Here is a 19,090-nt window from a genome sequence, read left to right as displayed (position 1 = left end):
CAAATTTTAACGCAACAGCTTTACATACCTTCCAAATGATACAAAAAACTAACAGGAGTTTCACGATAAGACATTCGATTCGATGTTATCATTTCGATAGTTCTTTTTTATAGATTTCTATTACATTCGAAACTCCGTCTGCGCCGTCGATAACCAGCCCCCACAGAGCCGGCAGATCTATGAAAACTCGCTCTACGCCGTTTGCTACCAGTTGTGCTACTTCGTCTTCCGTAAAACAACTGCCGCCAGCGAATATCAGGCCCGGATTGGCTGCATTCTGTTGGGCTTTCTGTAGTGCCTCAATCTATCGAAAGAGATACGATACGTTCGAATCGCTTGCAACATAAGTCCATGGACACTTACGTAACTGCAGAATGGCGTGTAGGGTCCAATGGTGAGTATCACCGCGTCCACATCGTTTTGAAGCAGATCGGCCACCATGGTTTCGTGGTGCATCTGAACGGCAGCAACGATCGGTAGCTCGGTAAGTCGTTTTAGAACGGTTACTACGGATGACGCAAGCTGCGGCTCCACCAGTATCGGCTTACCATGCATCGGATGCCCTTCGCGGAGTAGCATCTCGAAATCAGGCTGCCGAACGAAATCCTTTTCTTTCGATCGGTTTCTTTTTTCCGGCCCAGCGACGGTGAGTACGATTGCCCGGTATCGACATTTTTCGGCACGTTGCACTAGAATGCGTAGAATGTTTTCGTCCACGAATGGGAACAGCTCGAGCCATCGTTTCACGTTCGGATCGGGATCGGCCAGCGTTTCCATCGCAATCGGCGACCGCAGTGTGTGCACGTAAGGAATTCCATACTGTTTGGCTACCTCAGCGATAGTATGATACACGATAGGGTGACGCTGAAGTTCCACTTTGAAAATTGATAGTGGCCCTATTGCTAATGGCAATGGATCCTGTCGTTTGGCGAATAAATAGCGTGTGCCGTCGTTTGATGAATACATTCCTCTGTGCAGTCTTGACTTGATGCACTCTGAATGAGAAGTGGTAGAACAACTAAAGGTAGATGCTTTTGTTTCAGTGCTGCTAGCGTGTTAGTCAGACCTCCGGTTTTGTTATATTCAAGGACTTCAGCTGCGCATCTTTATCTATTACCGGCTTCCGGAATTATCATTGCCAATCCCAACGCTACCCAACTCAAAAACACTAATAAGCATTTATTACCACTCTGTGTTGTATGCTGTAAGCGTTTCAGTGTCGGTCAACGATAGATTTGTTTTATCGGTTTCACGGAACTCGTCATCTTTTTGATAATTGACCGACCCAATCCTCGAATCAATTTGATTTTACTGATTTAATTCGCGTTGGTGTTTTAATCACGGAAGTGTTGTTTAGCGTGATTAAAGGATCGACAATCTTCGATCGTTAGATCAATGAATGATGTGAATGGTGTGAATAATTCCAAATCCAAATCTATATGGAGATTAACTAAATGAGCTTGTCTCATGAAGATCATGAAGAGTTTAATTAAGAGAGAATTCATTTTGCCGTTAATTGCACAAAATTTTACTGCGCAGTTAAGCGCTTAAGTTAAATCTAGATTATTTAATAAATTTTCAATAATATTCATTGACCACATTACGCTAAAATTACACGTTTAGTTGGTTTGAGTTCATCATCGTAAAGCAATTGCATATAACGATCGAACTATGTGTAGTGATAGTTTTAAAAATTGCTTTGCATGCTTTAGCAGTACCGTAACATAGTGCTATCGTGATCAGATGACTTTATTGGTAACTATTTTTTCATATTATTTATGACCGCAAAGCTCAAAGCTGTTGTTCGTACTTTAACGTAAACAAAAATGCCACTTTTGTGTTCAAACGTATAGTTTGAATAATAGAGCCGGGTATAGTTATTTATTAAAATTATAGGTGGATTGTATAAAGAAATCGCATCTTTATCTTTGTAGATATTGTTGTTACATCGTACCGGTCGTCTTTCAAAACGAGAGTGAATGTTAAGCTTCATTCATTGATAGCCCTCGGGTTCACTTTTCGCACCCATTATCACCGCATAAGTTCTGCATCGAATGAGCTCTTGGCGGGCGCTTTGGTGCTTCCTGTCTTCGACTGATGATCGTTTTAGCAGTGCGCAAGTTGGACAAGCCTTCCGGGCCACAGCTACCCCCACCACATCCTGCAGAGGCATTGACCCTTCTCAGATTGTTGGTATTAGAGCGATAGATACCTCGCGGTTCATTGAGCAGCAACGGAACGTTGCGATAAGGTGGTGGCTGTGGAATCGGTGTAGAAGTCCCGCAAGGTCGCCCCTCCGGACACGCCAACCGCTCGTCAACGGATCGTTGCTGAAAGGCGACTCGTTCGGTCGTAGGTTCCCCTCGCAACATTACCTCCGCACATTCGGCATCAGTCACGTCCACGACTTCCTCCTTTCGGACTGTTTCGTTATCACGCAGCACACGTTCCCGCGTTCGGTAACGATCGGTGCGGCCACTCTCATTACGCCACAAACCCCTAGAAAGTAGACTTTCCGGTGGGTGGTAGAACTGCATCTCGTGGCACACGTGCTGTGGCGTTAGATCCGTCACCGTCCCGCAGCCCGCGTTCAGCATCGTAGACTCGAGCTCCGTCTTTAGTATCTCCAGCACCTCCTCTACGCCTCGCTGACCATTGACCGCCAGACCGTAGAGTGGGGCACGGCCGACAAATACAAGTCGTGCGCCAAGGGCGAGGGCTTTGAACACATCCGTCCCTTGGGTGACGCCACTATCGAGCATCACCTCGAGTCGGTCACCGACTGCGTGCACTATCTCGGGCAGGACTTCTAGCTACGGTAAGGATAGCGAATGGTACAGCTTTTAGAATCTATCGCTACGGTCCATTGGATCATGACGTGAACCAAGGTCCTTATACTCACTGCTGCTGGGGCACAGTCAAGCTGACGTCCGCCACAGTTTGAAACAATCAGTCCGTGTACGCCAATGTCGGCCGCAATGAGGGCATCCGTCCGATGCAGAATGCCCTTCACAATCACGGGCAGACTTGTGATGCTCATGAGCCACCGTATCGCATCCCAACCGAGCCCGGGATCGAACTGACTGCGTACGTAGTCGAGGACACTGGCCGAGCACGACTTTTTGGCGTCGGCCCCACTTGGCACGAAGTTGGCGCACGTCACTTTCGGCGGCAAAGTCAGGGGGTTTCTTCGCTCAGCGCGACTTAGTCCGGGCGCTGGACAGTCCACGGAAACCACCAACGCCCGGAAGCGTGCCTTTTCCGCACGCCGCACAAGGCACTCTGTAAGTTCACGGTCCTTGAAGATATACAACTGAAACCACTTCGGTGCTCGAGGTACCGCCTCGGCCAACTCTTCGATCGAAACACTCGAGAGGACACTCAGCACAAACGGTACGCCGTAGGTTCGGGCCGCCTTCGCCGTGGCTGCCTCACCGTCCGGATGAGCTAATCGCTGCAAGGCTACCGGAGCAATCCCGATCGGAAGCTTATAGGTGGTCCCCAGGGAGGTTACGGCCAGCGAACGGGTGCCACCAAGTCGCTGCAAACAGCGCGGACGGATACGCAACCGTTCGAAAGCGGTCCGATTGTGTGCGATCGTGCTCTCACTTGCCGCTCCACCGCGACAGTAGTCGACGACGGAGCGATCCACGGTCTCCACCATGCACCGCTCGTAGTCGGCTACGCAGGCGAGTTCGCAGCGCTGAGCCTCGCCAAGCCCCGACGATCGCTTCGTCCGAAACAGCTGGTCTAGCAACATTGCTCAACTCACAAGCGGAGCACACCACGAACGTTGTTAACTTCTGGCCAGTTGATGGAGTACTACACGGGAATCGCCTGACTCCGCGATGATTGCTAGCATCTAATGACCGCCAATGGTCTAATGGAAACCTCAACGGTTCAATAACTTCGCGTAAATCTGGCACGCCAGCTGAAGACGCGGGTGCATGCGAATGATGTATGAACTCTTGAAAAAATCCTTCCCAACGTAACCCAGTAACAGCTTCGAGAGCAAATGATCGAAGGATTTCCGACGAAACGGTATTGGGATACCGAATAATCTTTATGGATGAATCTGTTACGATTGATTGAAAACGTATTCGAAGACTAAAGACAATAGTCCCTCATAATCACGATCCCTTAGTACAAAAGCATAACAGCGATTCTGCAGTAATGAAATGAGATTAAATTGAAACAGTGAACAAGAGTATCTCACCTAGCAGCGTGTAACATGTAAGGTTCGTTGATAGTAAAAGAGGATATTACTAAAGGACTTGTAAATATCTTTATCTCCTCTTTCTATTTTAGAAATATTCAATCATCAATCTTGAAACATCGACAGGCTATACGAACAGTCAGTGATTCGGCAATTAAAAGAACATTTCCGTTTTTTCTTCATATATATATATATTTTATACAACTTTACATCATAATCAAAAGCAATGCAATCCTTGTATGCTTCTCTTCCGTTTCCTTCAATGGTTTCACCTGTTTAATGCTTGGCCGTGACATTCTTTCTCGTTGCCGGCTTTTTGGTTGCATACTGGGCCGTCCTTCGACCCATTTTATGAATTTACGCGTGTCATTCCGTTTCAAAGTAATGTAACCAGTTCCAGCGGATTTGTTATGACAATTTATTTGCGTTGAAAAGTGGCACAAATCTGCCCCGATCCACAAGCCAAAAAAACCGGACAATTGAGTTCACACCACACTACACTATTTCGGGGATAAAAACCCTTTTTGCATCTTCAATAACGTGGCAAGTAATTCAGCCAAGCCGCCTCTCTAGACCTGCACCAAAAATTCGTAGCATTTCTCAACGAGCTGGCCGGGCCAAGTTCTGGTGGGCCAAGTTCAAGTGCGGTTCTTCGGTACGGCCGTACTGTGCCGAATAGTAATTAGGGTCATATTGATGGTAAGCAAACTCGCACATCACGGTTGGGTGCTTCGCCTTTCGACTTCGCCATTATTTTCATGGTCCATTACATTAAAACGCAGTTGCGATGCGCTTAGTGCGCATCGCCCAAGCTCGCAAGGGTGAATGGTGGCCTAAAGGGGCAACACGTTCCGCCATGTTTGATCAATCTTTCCTTAACTCATCAGGAGTGCATACCATTGGCAAGGATTACTGATTCGTCAAATGTATCCGTTCGCCATGCCCGGAGTTCCAGGTCCGTGCTAGAAGCACAGAGCTGGAACTTCCGCCAAATAATTATGCAACTGTCTCTCCGGGTTCCGTACTTTCATTGAATAGTGCCATAAAGTGCAAAAAAGCAACAAGCACAAGTTTTGTTCGGTTATGTTTAGCGCTGTGGGTTGTGGGTATTTCGATTTACGTGTTTATTTTGTGTTGATTTGCATCGGGTTTTGCGTGTTGCCGGCTTGTTATACATCTACGCTTATTTTTCTGCTGCCGGCGAACCTTACTTAGTTGCTTGCATTTGCTTTTAAATATGTTGTGTATAGATTTCATTTTAATCTCTACCATTCGCCAGCGTTTTGGTTTCTATAGCTCTTGATGAATTCGAATGCGTCGCTCTTTGGTAAGTCCCAACTTCCTGCATTAGAACGGATTGTATGAGTGGCCAAGCCGAGCTTTTTGTCACTAGCTGTTTGTTTAGCTATCGCTTAAGCTTTATACTTTTTACCACAACGTTTTCACTTAACTACGCGCTGCTCTTGGGGCCCAGCCGTCAGCTCAGTACAGCCTTGCGCATACAGCTAAAGCTCCATGGATGCATAGATCCGAATCAAATGTCATAGTGCGCCGTTTAGGGGTATCTATCTTAGCATTTTTAATGTTTATCCCTATTCTATTGATTGCTGTGTTTATTTGACAGTTGGTTTTTCGTGCTCTCAGTAAAAATAATCATACGAAAATATGTGATGGTGGTAGTGGTGAAAAGCGTATTGTTCTACTGTGGCCCCGCAACTAAACTCACTAACGATCTTCAGGGATTCGGAGCTACCTGTTCGGTAAGTTCAAAGATGGGCATCATCAACGAATGTCACAACTTTTTACTCGCCGACAAGCTTGAAATTTGAAATTTCTCCTGTTGCATGATGTGGTTTAGTTTATTATACGTGTTTAGGGTTATTGGGTGGTAATAAATTGATTCAAAGATTCAACCACGTCAGATACCTTTTTAAGTTATTGCTATAACAAACTGAACAACAGACAGTGTGTGACACGACAGATTGTGGCAGTACCTTAAAGCATGTTTATGGGTTTGATGTTGAAATAATACACATTTGAATAATGAAACTAATTATCGAAAGCTTTCTGCACACGATGAATTCAAGTAAACTAGTCGGTTTCGCACCATCTCACTGATCAGCAGCTACAGAAAAGTTGTAACTTAGAAAATATGGCTTGAAAGGCTTTAGAAAACGCTCTCTGGTCTATTTGGTTCCTTTAGCTATTGTGTTCCATCGAAATTCCTGATTTGTGTTTACTTGCGTTCTGCTTTCCTTTCTTATGCTGGTTTATATATAGATTATATGTAGCACAATTGGTCCATACAGTTGCCTGGACTAAAACAGTGGACTCGCGTTCGTTGAAAACCGTAATTGAACCCTCTTTCCCTGTGGTTAAGAAGCAACAACTAAAGGGATACGAAATTTGCTCGGGATTTGCTAATATTTTGACTAACTTTGGTGAATCACTGTGTTCGTGGCGGGATATGTTCATAGGTACAGTTTCCTCTCCGGCTAAAATAAGCAGCATTTACCTCACCGTTTACAAATGTTCTTCGTAAGACCTCGTCATAGTCACTGTTTTGGTTTAGTCGCCAAAATGTAACCCATACAGGGGAAGTGTGTGGGAAAATTCTTCATCAAATTCACGAGTTATCTACTACCAACAGGTTTTGTTTCAACTACGCCGATACGCGTGGTGGGCGTACATCTGGCGATGCACACCGATCTTAAGCCTAACCCAAATGGCCGATACACGATTCTTCTTTAAATGCTATGGCCAAGCAAACCTTCATCCTTTAGAAGAATGCTCTTGGCAACTCATTTGCCTACATTTTAGTATTTTATTCTGTACTCTGGAACAAAAAGTAGCACGGATATGGCACGGAGTGCCTCGAGTTGAAAGGTCTTTCGAAGTGTTCTTTGTTTCTACAGGCGAGTTGAACGACTTCTGAGGCTACGTCAATAGCCAGCACAGCAGGACAAAGTCCATCGTCTCAAATTCAGACTAGGAACATGGCTTGGAGGAAGGATACATGGGCTAAAACTTGGGTTCGGATCTTACACTACGTCGCAAGTCTCTGATTTGTTCCTACATTTCTCGCTACTGCACCTCGTTCACTGCACTCGTGGTACAGACTCGCTAGACACTATGGCTAATACTCGTCGACTGTTCGTATCCCTTACGTGGCCTACAATTTGTAAACTATTCTCTAAAGCAAACACAATCTACAGGTAGCAAAAATAAAACCATCCATCATCAATCACCACTCTAATCTGATTCTTAGCCTTAAACACTACGTCCACCGATATCCTCGTCAACTGCGCAGGTCGGCGATTGTGTAACTCTATCACGTTTCCTAGAAAGGGAGCAACAGAACAATTTACGTACACGCAAGGCAAAGGCATTTGTGACACAAGCGTTTTTTTGCGTTTGTGTTTGTCTCAATCATTTGTCGTAAATTGGTTGGCGATACATTTGTTATGTTTTGTTTGCTTCTGTTTGGTTTCCCGTGGCAGGTGGTTTATGTTAAACGGCCTGCACGTGCAAAGCTGCCCAAATTTAGCATTTAGCTCTGGCCACACTCGTGACACTAGGGCTATAGTAGATTCCCTCGGTCCGCTCCTGATCCGCGTCGCTCCTTCTTAGCGTTCACATTGCTACGGTATAAAAATATATGCGTGTAAATGTATATACACCGAACGCGGCAACGGTTCCACATCGAACGGCAGTTTCCATTTGCTAATTAGTTGATGTTGCGAAAAGTGAGAGAAATGCACAAAACAGTAACGAAGCATCGAAACTGTCATCTCATCCTCGGTTGGGTGATTGGTGATCTCCATTTGGGTGGTAAGATGGAAAGGAAACTTCTTTTGGTTTGAAACACAAGCTTACATTTAGAAAACGCAACCACATCCACCGATTGTTTTTTTCCGACAGGAAGAAAAACTGAACGTAAGGTCAAACGGGACCGTTACAAACCTCATCCTGTGTGCGAGACCCAGAAACGTGCACTACGCTCTTCTTCCTCTGATAAGCAATACTGAAGCAAAGCCGAGTGGACGAACGGTTTTCTACTGTGATGAGCACGTTGGCGCTTTGGTGACCGCACAGCAGCCCCGTTGTTAGCGGCACGTATTGCGGCTTACGCGCATTATCCTGTTTAGGTGTCGCCGCCCCTGTATGAACTATGCGTCGAGCACCGAGTAGAGAGCCTCTTGATAATTGCAGTTCCTAGCGATAGCGGTATCTGTTGGTACTTGCCAAAGCACACGTTGAAGCGATCGCGAATGAGTAGTTTTCGTTTGAGTTTCATTGTTTTTTTTTCGATTTCCGTTTTCAATTTTTCATCCCTCTATCCGTATCCGTGTGCACGCCTAGCAGCTCGTAAACGATTCCTCCATCACGGCGTCAAGCAGCTTACTACTATCACTATCTTCCCTGTCCGCTACTGCTTCTTCTGTACGCTTGGCATCGTTCATGGTATCGACGGAACCTGACGTAGGATCGACGCCTGTATCGTTACCACCTATCTTCCTGACAGCGCTCAGTCCCAGCACCGACGAATGGCCGCCGGCAAACGGTAGGGGTTTACGGTGCTGATTGCTGCTGTATTTCGCTATGTTTATCTTCTGCCAGGCTACTGGCAGCATCAAATGCTACGGACTGTTGGGATGCTCAAAGATCCGCTTGCTTATCAGCGGCGACTGCAGATGTCGGTGCGGAATGACTTCCCTCTCTGGAGGAAGTGGCCAGATTTCCTGGGGGATAAAAGAAAATCAAAAATGGAACCGTTTCATACTGTAGAATTGATTTAATAGAGACAGAGAGAGAGGGTCACACAACTGCTCACCTGCAGAGATCTGGCTCGTTCTCAGGAACTGGCCTTATCCTTTTTTAGCGAGAACGAGCTCATCAAGTTTTTTAACGTCGCACCGATTCCCTTTCCGGGCGTGTGCGAGTCGGCCGAGTAGCGACCGCCACCTTCCGGGTGTGCGTCCAAGCATTTCTGGTACCGGAGCTGAAATACGGACGACAATATGACAGCGTTAGTGGTCTTGACTTCTGTTGACTTTGGTCCTCGGAGTCTCGGGTACCTTGCACGCAGCCTCTATCGTCTTGCAGAGGGGCCCACTGGTTGGCTCGCAATAGAACACGTGTGCCACGAACTTGTCCTGCGCGGTGTGCATGATGAAGGCGCACTGCTGCGCGTTTTTTCCAATACCCAGGAAACTCAAGTACCGTACGCGGCACTCGCACAGCAATCGTCCCTCAATATCCTGTTCGAAGAAACGAGCGAAAAGTAAAGCCAAAATTAGTCAATTAGCACCAGGTTACTCAACAAAGTCTACTACGTGAATCATTCTTCTAGGGCCTGATGACGAGAACGATGGATGGTGAAAGCTAATATCGAAACGTTTGGGAATTCCGTTTATATGGATTTCAGAACGTCCATTTGAAACATACCGTTTCCAAAATTGGAACAGATGCAGATATTGGAACAAACTAGTGTTACCAAATACAAAATATAACTTAGCATAGCAAACCGCGAGCGGTTTAGTAAAGCTAAGCCCTTTCGACCTATTTGGTCATTTGCTATCCGGACGGCTGGTGTTGTTACATGATAAGCCACCGAGTTGTAGCCGAGTCGACCTAGAAAGTCCTGCTCGTATTATGTCGCAATTGTTTTGACTTCACACGAAAAAGGCCGTAGGCTAAGCAGTACGTAATGATGAAGACAAAATTGAATGCTAGAGCCATCGCGACTAGTAAATTCCGGGTTCATACCAGTAACTGGTAAAAGGTTCTAGCTTAAAAGGTGACCTTACCGATGTGTTAACACTAATCATACTCGGTGCCACCGATACGTTGACGTAGTCCCAGGATTCCACCGGCGTACTGGTTAGCTTATCGATAGCGTCATTTAGCACCTCGATACCGGTCGGTTGGCTTACTTCGGCACAGCCAACGTACTGCGCCCGTAATACTTTCTTTGGTTCTTCCATCGGAGTGGGGAAAGATTGTGCTGTGGCGAAAGTTGAACAAGAAATCCGTTGCTGGCGTACGACACGATCGGTATTTTGTAGTTTGCGTGCTACTTACGATGTCGTATCCATCGCCGGTTCTCAGTCGGTAGATCCGTCGGACGTATAGCGCACCGGGTGCTGCTCAGGTTGGACCCGTTTGTGTCGAGTTGGAGGGAACGTTCGATCATTATTCGCTTACAAATATCTCTGCAATTAAGCAACATGATGGAAAGCAATAAGGCAAAACTCTCGCTGAGTATGCATTTCTACCATACCTGAGCGTGTTAGCAATCGTTCTGGCAGCAGTTTCGCAGCGAAACACGTGACACATATGAATCCTGGTGAGACGATCGCGAGCCACGTAAGCAAAATCTCTGAAAAATAGTAAGGGGAGAGGGAGAAACCACCAATGAGATCACCAATCGATTCCGGGGACCTGGCTTGGTTGAGAGGATTGTTCTTGCTGGCCACACATTGCAGGTCAGGACCTTCAGAGGGATTGCGTTAGACGCATTCGGTTTTCTTTCCTGTAGTAACAATTTACCTTTCACTGCAAAACGGCCCAAACGTGCCCAGCGTCGTTATTGTGTGTATGTGTGTGATTATCATCATCATCATCATCATCGTTGTCCCAATCGATAAGACGCCAGTGGAAAACGCACATAAAAGAACCGAAGATGGAAAAGGCAATAAACGAGCGTTTCAGAGTAAATCGATAGAGAGAGAGAGAGGGAGAGACAAAGAGATAGAGATAGAGAGAGTCAAAAGAAGGTCAGGGAATAAGCACGACACTCGGAGAAAGGGTTCTAAATAACGTTTTAAGAACACAATAAATGTCTGACGTGAAAGTGGAGCAGCAGCCAGAGTGAGGTTAGGTCGGTAAAGTGAAATGATATAAACAATAAGACGTCTAGCTATCAGCGATTCGGTCTTGCCATTCGGTTCACTCAAACCAAAGTGCACGTAGACCAAGATCACGTATGGATGGTCGGTCGCGTTAATCGCATGTTGATGATGATGCAAGCCATTTTGAGTACGAATGTTATCGAAGCTTACCGGCCATTGTCACGCCCAACGCCCCACACACGTATCGTGTGGATCGGCTGCGAGTTTAGTATTGTCAAATTTTCCGGATCTATCAGCTTGAGAGCGCCTTCGTCCAGGTCCATGAATAAATCCTTGCCCTTTTCGAACCGAATTACAGAGAAAAAAGAGAGAGAGAGTTAGGGAAATACCGAGAAGCTATAGCATTAGAAAAGCGTCCACACAACCACAACAAGTGATGGCCGTGGAGTTGACCGTAAAGCAGCCATTTTGATACTTTCAATGTTTGCCCAAAACATCATCAGACATCCTCCGTAGGGGGAACACTTACATCACCCCATCGACCGACGACGTCCAGCATGTCGTTGCGGCCGAGCGACAGGTCGACGATGCATTTGTTGACGGCTTTCGACGACCGTTCCGGCGTCAGGTCTTCCTCGGCAATCTCGACCCAGCCGAGCGACCGGACGGCAAATCGTATCGGGCGATCGGTGTCGGATTTCAGTGGAAAACTTCGTCGTCTGGAAGGGACGAGAACGTTTATGGTATGTGACAAGCGCTTCAGTCACTAACAAAGTTACTTTGTTTTTGACAAATCGAAAAGTGCGTTTCAGTTAATCAGTTTAAGCGAAAGTGCAGCTTTGCCGAGCCGACCAAATGATTTTATACTGTTAAAAACTTTCTCTTTAGCCTCGTGACCTCGGCCGGTGCGTACTCACTTCAGTGCTACGTCTTCTCGCCTGCGTCGTTCGTCTTCTTGGTCCAACGCCGAACTAGTGCTACTTCTGGTGACCGATGACGTCATGCTATCGTAGAGGGCAGACTTGGTGGAGTTACCGCCACCGCCGCCACTACCACTGGTGCCACTGCCATCCTTTGCCCCGTACAGACTGTTCAAGGCTTGGGTGAAGGACGAGTTCTGTATACTTTTCGGTATCGGAATGCTAGGTGTCTTCAGCTCCCGGTAGCTAGCATCCTTCGGCCACACGGGCGGCTCGCGCTGGATAGTCCCCGACTTGATGTGCCAGTAGTACGGCCCGCTGTTGTCTGCGGCAGACAAGCGAAACATTTGTAAATATGGACTTTGGACTTTGGTTCCAGATTGTGCCTGGAAGAAAATCTGTTTTGGTTGGGCCACCGCCGGCTCCCGTACCTTCGTGTTTCTCCCAGCCCGGTGGTAAGTCTTTCGTCTTGTCCTTATCCTCGATAGCTTCGATATCCTCCCGCCGACCGTTCTTGTCCTTGTCGGCCGTCTCGTCCTCATCGTCGTCCTCTTCCGATGGCACTTCGCCGACGGCTTCCTGCTGTTTCCGTTTGTTGGGCAGCGCGTACAGATCGTCCGAGTTGAGCGTGCCAGGGATGTGCTGGATTTCCTGTGCCTTTTCACCGTGCTCCGGTTCCTGATCTTTCTGCGTTTTGGACTCGTTCGGAGATGTGTCTCCCAGCAGACTTTTCTTCTCCTTCGGTGAACTGAAGGGTGAGCAGGTGGAAAAAAAAATGTTATTACCACGGTTTGGATGTACCGATGCGGCCACTGAGCCCTCCGTTTTCGTGCGCACCTGGCATCCGCCGGGTTGTCCTTCAGCTCTACGCCCATCGTGTCCAGGTCGAGCACACCGTACCCTTTTCTGTTGCTGCCGATCATTTGCGTCCCATTCTGGACACCAGCAATCGGCCGGAGGGTGCCCTGCTGCTGCAGCTCCGAGATGATTTCCTCGTACAGGTGCGAGTTCCGCTCCATACGCTGTGGGTCCATATGGTAGTTGGGATTCTCGTAGCTTAGAAGACCATTTTCTGGGGTTGTGGAAATGGAAAGGAAACAGAGTGGGAGGTCCCAGAAATTTAGTTACCACAGTTCGGCCAACAAAGCGACGTCCAATACACGAACGACTAGAAAGTGGACACAGAAACACTTTTACACAAAATACAAAGACGGCACATTGAGCCAATATTTCGAGCCGGCACATTGAGTTCACATTTTAAGGTGCTCTACATTGGGCTTTCGTACAGAAATGCTTAATGTAAGTTACTATTTTTTACGTAACCATAAAGAATCTCCACGTTGTTTGCTTGAGCAGAAAAAAAGTTGATACCAGTAAATGAACGAAAAAAGCACCAACTTTTACAACCACAGTTTTTTACGACATTAACATACTCTAACGATTCAAGCCGTGAACATTGGTTTTGTTTTATAAAACAGCACGTACATCTTCGTCAATGAAGTAAATCTACCTCAACTGCAGGTCAAGCGAAGCACGAACAGAGTTTTAACAGTAAACAATATATATTCTACAGTTCACTACATTTAGCGCCTTGCTTACTTTTGTCTAACAAACACCTCCACATATGGCCTCCAGTTATTTAGGTGTACAGATACTTTCAAATAACGCCCAATTCTCGGATGTTGCATAAATATTCAATCGTAACAGCAAAACCGTAAACAGATCCGCTACTCGAACCCTGCTCTGGGAGCAGCAAAAAAGCGTGCAAAACAGATCCCGAAAGTACTGAAATCAATATGCATCGGTTATGAGATTGCTATTTTGTTTGCGAAACGAGAACAATATGCTGCCGAAATTTGACATTCGGCATCACAGCGCTCGCAAGCGCGAGTTATGCTGGAACCGTTATCGATTGGAAGCGATACACCTGGGCGAGCTTTCTTGTATCGAAGCATACGAAAATGATTTCGAACCTTCAGGCGTTGGAAGATGCTGGCTCATTTGAAATGCTTTTGTAAGGAATTTTTTTCCAAAAAAAATTATTATTCTTGTTTTGATAATGCTTTCCAAAGCTTAAAGTAAACACTCAAAGTTCCACTTCCATAACACGAATCTTCGCTGACTGCCCACAAACGAATTGGACAAGAAGTGCCACCTGCCGCGCAACACCAGCAACGATCTGTCTAATTAAAGCAACGGAAACGGAATTTTAATTTCAATCAAGTTCCGATTCCAAAGTGAGTGCGAACATTTTACTCCAACCCACCACCCAAGGGGCCACAGTTTCATCGCATTGTATGGATGCCTAATCAAAACTCAGAAACAAAGGTAATCAAACTGATACTAAATTTTCTTAGCCGTTTTGTCGGCTTCTTTTCCTTCCTTTCGGCTCATTGACCGGAATCTTGGGGCTTAATTTGGCAATAGGCCACCGAACGCACACGACACCATCTACGGATTGTTCTTCCCGACAAAAGTTTAACTCGCTGCTGACTTAAAACTACTGAGACGAATTGAGTACGTGACGTCTTCTTTCATTTGCCTCGATTGGCACAGCCGGTGATGTAGCCAGTAATTGATGGGTTGTTGGAGTACAAAAATCACCGGAATTAACGAAATGTCGTATTTTTATGTTTTCATTGAAATTCACTAAACCTTTATCAAATAGTATCTAACACTGAGTAGCAAAAGTTAAGTCTATTTTATCACATCGCTATTCTTAAGCCAAAAAGCTCTTCAATTTGTTCGGCGGTTGGTCTCCTGTCTGAGACAGAATAGGACCAATCGAAACTTTGTTGAAAAATCCAATTCTATTTAAACAATTTGGCTCATAGTGACACATCCTGATTAGAGCTGAAAGACTGTTGTTTTTCCAGAAAAAGTTTCCAATTTTTAATTTCAAGAATTCGGTGCCCCCTTAGAAATTAGAGTCGATGAGGTCTTACATAAACATTTGCCTCAAATTTATACAATGCCATTAATGTAATGCGTTAACTTATGTGATATTGTTCAATATTGTTTGCTAAGGATTGTAAGCAATACATTGTTAGTCTCCAGGACATAACTTCCAAATATGAAATATTTTTCAGTGTAGCCTGCATTTTATAAGGGATGCCGAACTGTCACATGGTTGGTTAGCTAAGGAATTAGCTACCTTCGAATGGGTTGTAAAATACCCCAGCTCAATTGGTTCAAAACGGACCCCAACGGATCACACAAGGTTTATGCAAATCAGTTACAATATGGTTGCAAGTGTTAATCACATATTTTCAGTATTTTTTACGTTCTATTTACTTTAATTCATCACCATCCAACACATGTAGTCAAACAATTCGCCGTGTTTACTGAGCTTTCGCACGTTTCTCCAAGTTTGTTAATATTTGAACCTCACACAAAAACATTAATAAATAAAGTGGTCAACGATCGATTTGCTTGCAACATTTTCCATCTTTCCACCACCATCGTGCCTGTGTGTGCCAACACGCACAACCACCAGACCGGATAAAGAGCGGATTCCTTTCCTCGTTTTTGTGTGTGTTTTGGACCGGCTCACTGCCAACTGGCGCAAACGGTGCGAACTCAGAACTCTTGTGCCCTTTTTTCGGGCCCCTAGATATGGACGACTTGAGCGCACCGAGCCATGCTGTTCTGTCGCACGTTATGTTTGATATTGCGAACCCATCCCGCAATCACCTGGAAAAGCTTACGAGGCGGGCGTGGTGTGGTGTAAACCCGGAACATCAACGGATCCGCGCTCCGGCCTGCGGCAGGCGTCAAGGCATCATAAAAGTGACGCACGTGTAATGAAATCTGAATCATAAAAAGCGCCAGCACCGCCAATGGCGGGCCGCCCCGGTGTCGGTTTGTTATGTTGCGGGCTATGTTGTGTTGTCTGGCCGGCGAAAGGCACGTTGCCGCACGCGCTGTCAATCCTTCGTGGCGCAGCCAAAAGGTTGTCGGTTCATTCTTTCGCAGCAGTAAGTGGAAAATGGCTTGGTTTGCTCGTTCGGAAAATTCGAGGACCCCGCCGCTCGGCACCCGGGCGGACGTGCCCCACTGACTGCCTGCCTGACGAGCGGCACGAATTTTAAGTTGAAAACAATTTCTGCGTAAACGCGTAAATAAGGTGCGAAGTGCACGCGAAGTTCAGGCCAACGGCGTGGAGACGGCCTTCCACCGATCGATCAGGCACCGGCTTCCGGGTTCTTTAGATAGCCATTTACGCGGGTTGCTCGAGATGGCACCAAACAACGACTTGCTGACTACGGTTTTGAGCCTGAATTTATGGCCATTCGTTTGAAGGGTGCACGAATCAGGAAAGTTTTCTTGATACACGAAGAAAATGAGCGTTGGTCGTGCTAATGAGCATCACGTTTTGCGCAAAGGGCAAAAAAGGTTATTCCATCATGCAACTTTCATGCACTACGCGCCTAGGTGCAATTTATCTCGTCCTGTCAGACTTGAGTGCATTCTGCGGTCATTAGGTTCGTGTTGTCTGGATCAGGCTTCGCAAATGCGCGCTATTGCTGGCACTATTGCAAAATAACTGGCAAGTTGTTAGAGCTGAGTTTTGAACTTATCTTCCTGTCCTAAGTTGGTGCATTGGACCAGAACAGTGAAAAAAATAATTTCATTAACAATAGTTTTAGTATTTAACCATTTTGATAAGCGGTGGTGTCGGTACTGATTCAGGTATATTACTTCAATTAAGTTCAATTATTTCGGTTCGGAATGTTGATGAGCTTTTGATTGGTTTTACGAACTACATAGAAAACATTAATCTAAAAAAATTGATCTGTAATCTGTCAAAGGACGTATCTTTTGGTTCTTGAAAGAATAAGTATCCTTTTTTTTAATTATTTTACATAAATTGTAAGCTGTAAGATGCATGGTCGAATGTGGTCTTTGCCACAGACATTCACCACCACGATCACTAAAATACGGTTAATACGTATACATTTTGTACATATTGTTCCTCGATTTACTTGATGATATTATCCGACATGGGAAACTATTCATTTTCTTCCGGGTCAGACCCGAGTGCTGACCTATTACCGGTCCATGGCAAAATCACAAATTCCACCCAATGTTCACCTCGTGTTTATTCGAACTGAACAACACTAACGTGTATCGGAACTGCTGCTGCTGTTGCTGTGTCCTATGTATTAACAGATAATATCCGTTCATTTTTATGGCTCGCTGGATAAAGCAGGTCCATTTGGCCCGTTCCGTCGGCTTCCAATAACACTTAACCCCGAAACCAGAACCGGTCACGTTCTTAGAGCATCTAACGCTGTGACCGCGAAGTTGGCCTTAAGAGACTAAAAATGTTTACATGGTCATGAACACCCCGTATGTGTGTGACCAACTAACTTTAGTAAAGATTTAGCTCCACGCGGGCGAACCTCGTGGCCATGGTCCACGAGTTCGACTTCTTTCTAGGGTCGGTGGATTATTAGATTAGAACAGAGTTAGTTTTATGGTGTTTATTTTCGGGTCGAGGAAGAGTGTTTTTATTGCGTTTTAATTTATTTATGCCCTGCCCTGCGGGGTGAAGGTACCGTGGCAAGGACTTTGGCCAGAGTGCATGGTACTTTTGCTTTTCTCCTAGTCCAACCTCCCCCTGGGTCGTAAAAAGTAAATGTCGTGCAAAACGTCATCGACATCCACTGAGCGCACACGGCAAGTCCCAAGTACGATTTGACCTCCACTGCAATTTGACTGATGAGCCGTTCCTGAAATATCGCCTCATAAACCGGCCGACCAAGCTAATGCTGCGAAAAATCATTCACTACAAGCTGTCCAAATAGCTGCTCAAGATTATCCTCCACTGCGAAATTGTGGTAGTATTTCAAAAAGGTTTGGATGTAATTGTATGATTTTTGTGTATTATTTCACTTTTCAGTCCAATTAATGTGGTACAAAAATCGTACATTAGTTTATGAAAATAACAGGACCTTATGAAAGACCGCTGGACCTTATGTTAAAAGTCAGTAAAGGTCAGCGTAGATAAAGGTCAGCGACTAATTGTGCCCTGTGACCTGACAGTGCATTCAACTTTAAGTAGACGGTAATACTTCTCAGTTACGTTACATTTAAAACAGCGATACTCAACAAATGCACGATAGTCCTTTTTAAAGCATAAACAGTAAACCGATAAAACACCACATTTAGTACACAGCAGTATACGGGACTGAGCACAACGAGGCGCATTACACCTAAACTGACGCTAAAACACCTAAACACCACCTAAACTAATCCACAACACTATAGGAAGGGCAACATAATAAGCACAGTGGGCAACAACAGCGAGTGACAGAAACGTTGCGGAAGCGTTGAAAGTGGCATAATTTACCTAGGAAAATATCATCATCGTCGATATTTTGCTGATTGGCTAGCGTTGCAAGTGCCGCCATAATTTTGCAAAATTCTATTAATGAGGGTGGCGGCAGCAAGGCCACACTCAATGGTTGGCGGATCAAAATATCACCTGACAACATTCAAATATGAGCAAGCCGCGTCTTACCTGCAAAGAAAAGGAAAGGTTCTGGTTAGAAAATTTATGGTGAAGTATGTAAACGGTAACGGTATGTGATTAATGTTTAATATAGGAAACACAAACAATTAAAAGAAACACAAATAAATTCCCAAAGTGGAATATTTACTCTATGCATGATCGACTTCTCATAACTGGAGTCATGATCAGCCACGAATTAAGTATGAAAATATTGCGATGTATAACAAAGAACCATCGAACGGAAAACGTACAAAGTTGTTCTTTATCCTCACAGTGTGGGACGTGCAAAAAAACGATAACTGGACCGCTTTCCGTTGCGAACCGCATCCGGTGGTTGGAACTTCCTTTTCCAACACATGAAACACACGCCCACAGTGGTGCGGGTTGGAACATTTCCGTGAAGGTTAAGAAAACTGGGAGCTTATTGCATAAAGGACACACCAGGCAGAAACGTTTTTGTTACTCGCAAAATGACCCTTTGTGCAGTGAGACGTGCAGAAAGACGTGTGCTGTTCTGCGTTCTTCGTACGAGTGTGCAATGCAATCTTCTTTGGCCCAAAAAACTAGAATATCCCTTCCCGTT

The 19,090-nt window shown here is 45.5% G+C and overlaps 3 protein-coding genes across 3 annotated transcripts; all 3 read right to left on the bottom strand.

The window, feature by feature from the left end:
• Positions 1-88: 88 nt before the first annotated feature.
• On the bottom strand, positions 89-777 carry LOC131215326 (2-Hydroxyacid oxidase 1-like). The gene is made up of 2 exons (XM_058209716.1): positions 364-777; positions 89-304 (listed from the first exon to the last, which is right to left on the bottom strand). Exons 1-2 carry the CDS (start codon positions 775-777, stop codon positions 89-91), a joined length of 630 nt encoding a protein of 209 aa, XP_058065699.1.
• A 1,235-nt stretch (positions 778-2,012) lies between these two features.
• Positions 2,013-3,760, bottom strand: LOC131215325 (2-Hydroxyacid oxidase 1-like). Its single transcript, XM_058209715.1, has 2 exons — positions 2,903-3,760; positions 2,013-2,813 (listed from the first exon to the last, which is right to left on the bottom strand). The coding sequence occupies exons 1-2, from the start codon at positions 3,758-3,760 to the stop codon at positions 2,013-2,015; spliced, it is 1,659 nt and encodes a 552-aa protein (XP_058065698.1).
• Positions 3,761-4,460: 700 nt separating this feature from the next.
• Positions 4,461-18,490, bottom strand: LOC131206298 (protein Fe65 homolog). Its single transcript, XM_058198805.1, has 12 exons — positions 18,346-18,490; positions 12,828-13,062; positions 12,422-12,738; positions 11,988-12,315; positions 11,600-11,789; positions 11,281-11,408; positions 10,500-10,598; positions 10,301-10,431; positions 10,027-10,223; positions 9,295-9,477; positions 9,051-9,218; positions 4,461-8,958 (listed from the first exon to the last, which is right to left on the bottom strand). Exons 1-11 carry the CDS (start codon positions 18,488-18,490, stop codon positions 9,072-9,074), a joined length of 2,100 nt encoding a protein of 699 aa, XP_058054788.1. The 3' UTR covers positions 4,461-8,958; positions 9,051-9,071.
• Between the last annotated feature and the right edge of the window lie 600 nt (positions 18,491-19,090).

The sequence above is a fragment of the Anopheles bellator genome, chromosome 1 (genome assembly GCF_943735745.2).
Source record: "Anopheles bellator chromosome 1, idAnoBellAS_SP24_06.2, whole genome shotgun sequence".
Taxonomy (NCBI): Eukaryota; Metazoa; Arthropoda; class Insecta; order Diptera; family Culicidae; genus Anopheles; species Anopheles bellator.
The sequence above is the reverse complement of the archived record's forward strand: the minus strand, read 5'-3'. Positions and strand labels throughout refer to the sequence as shown.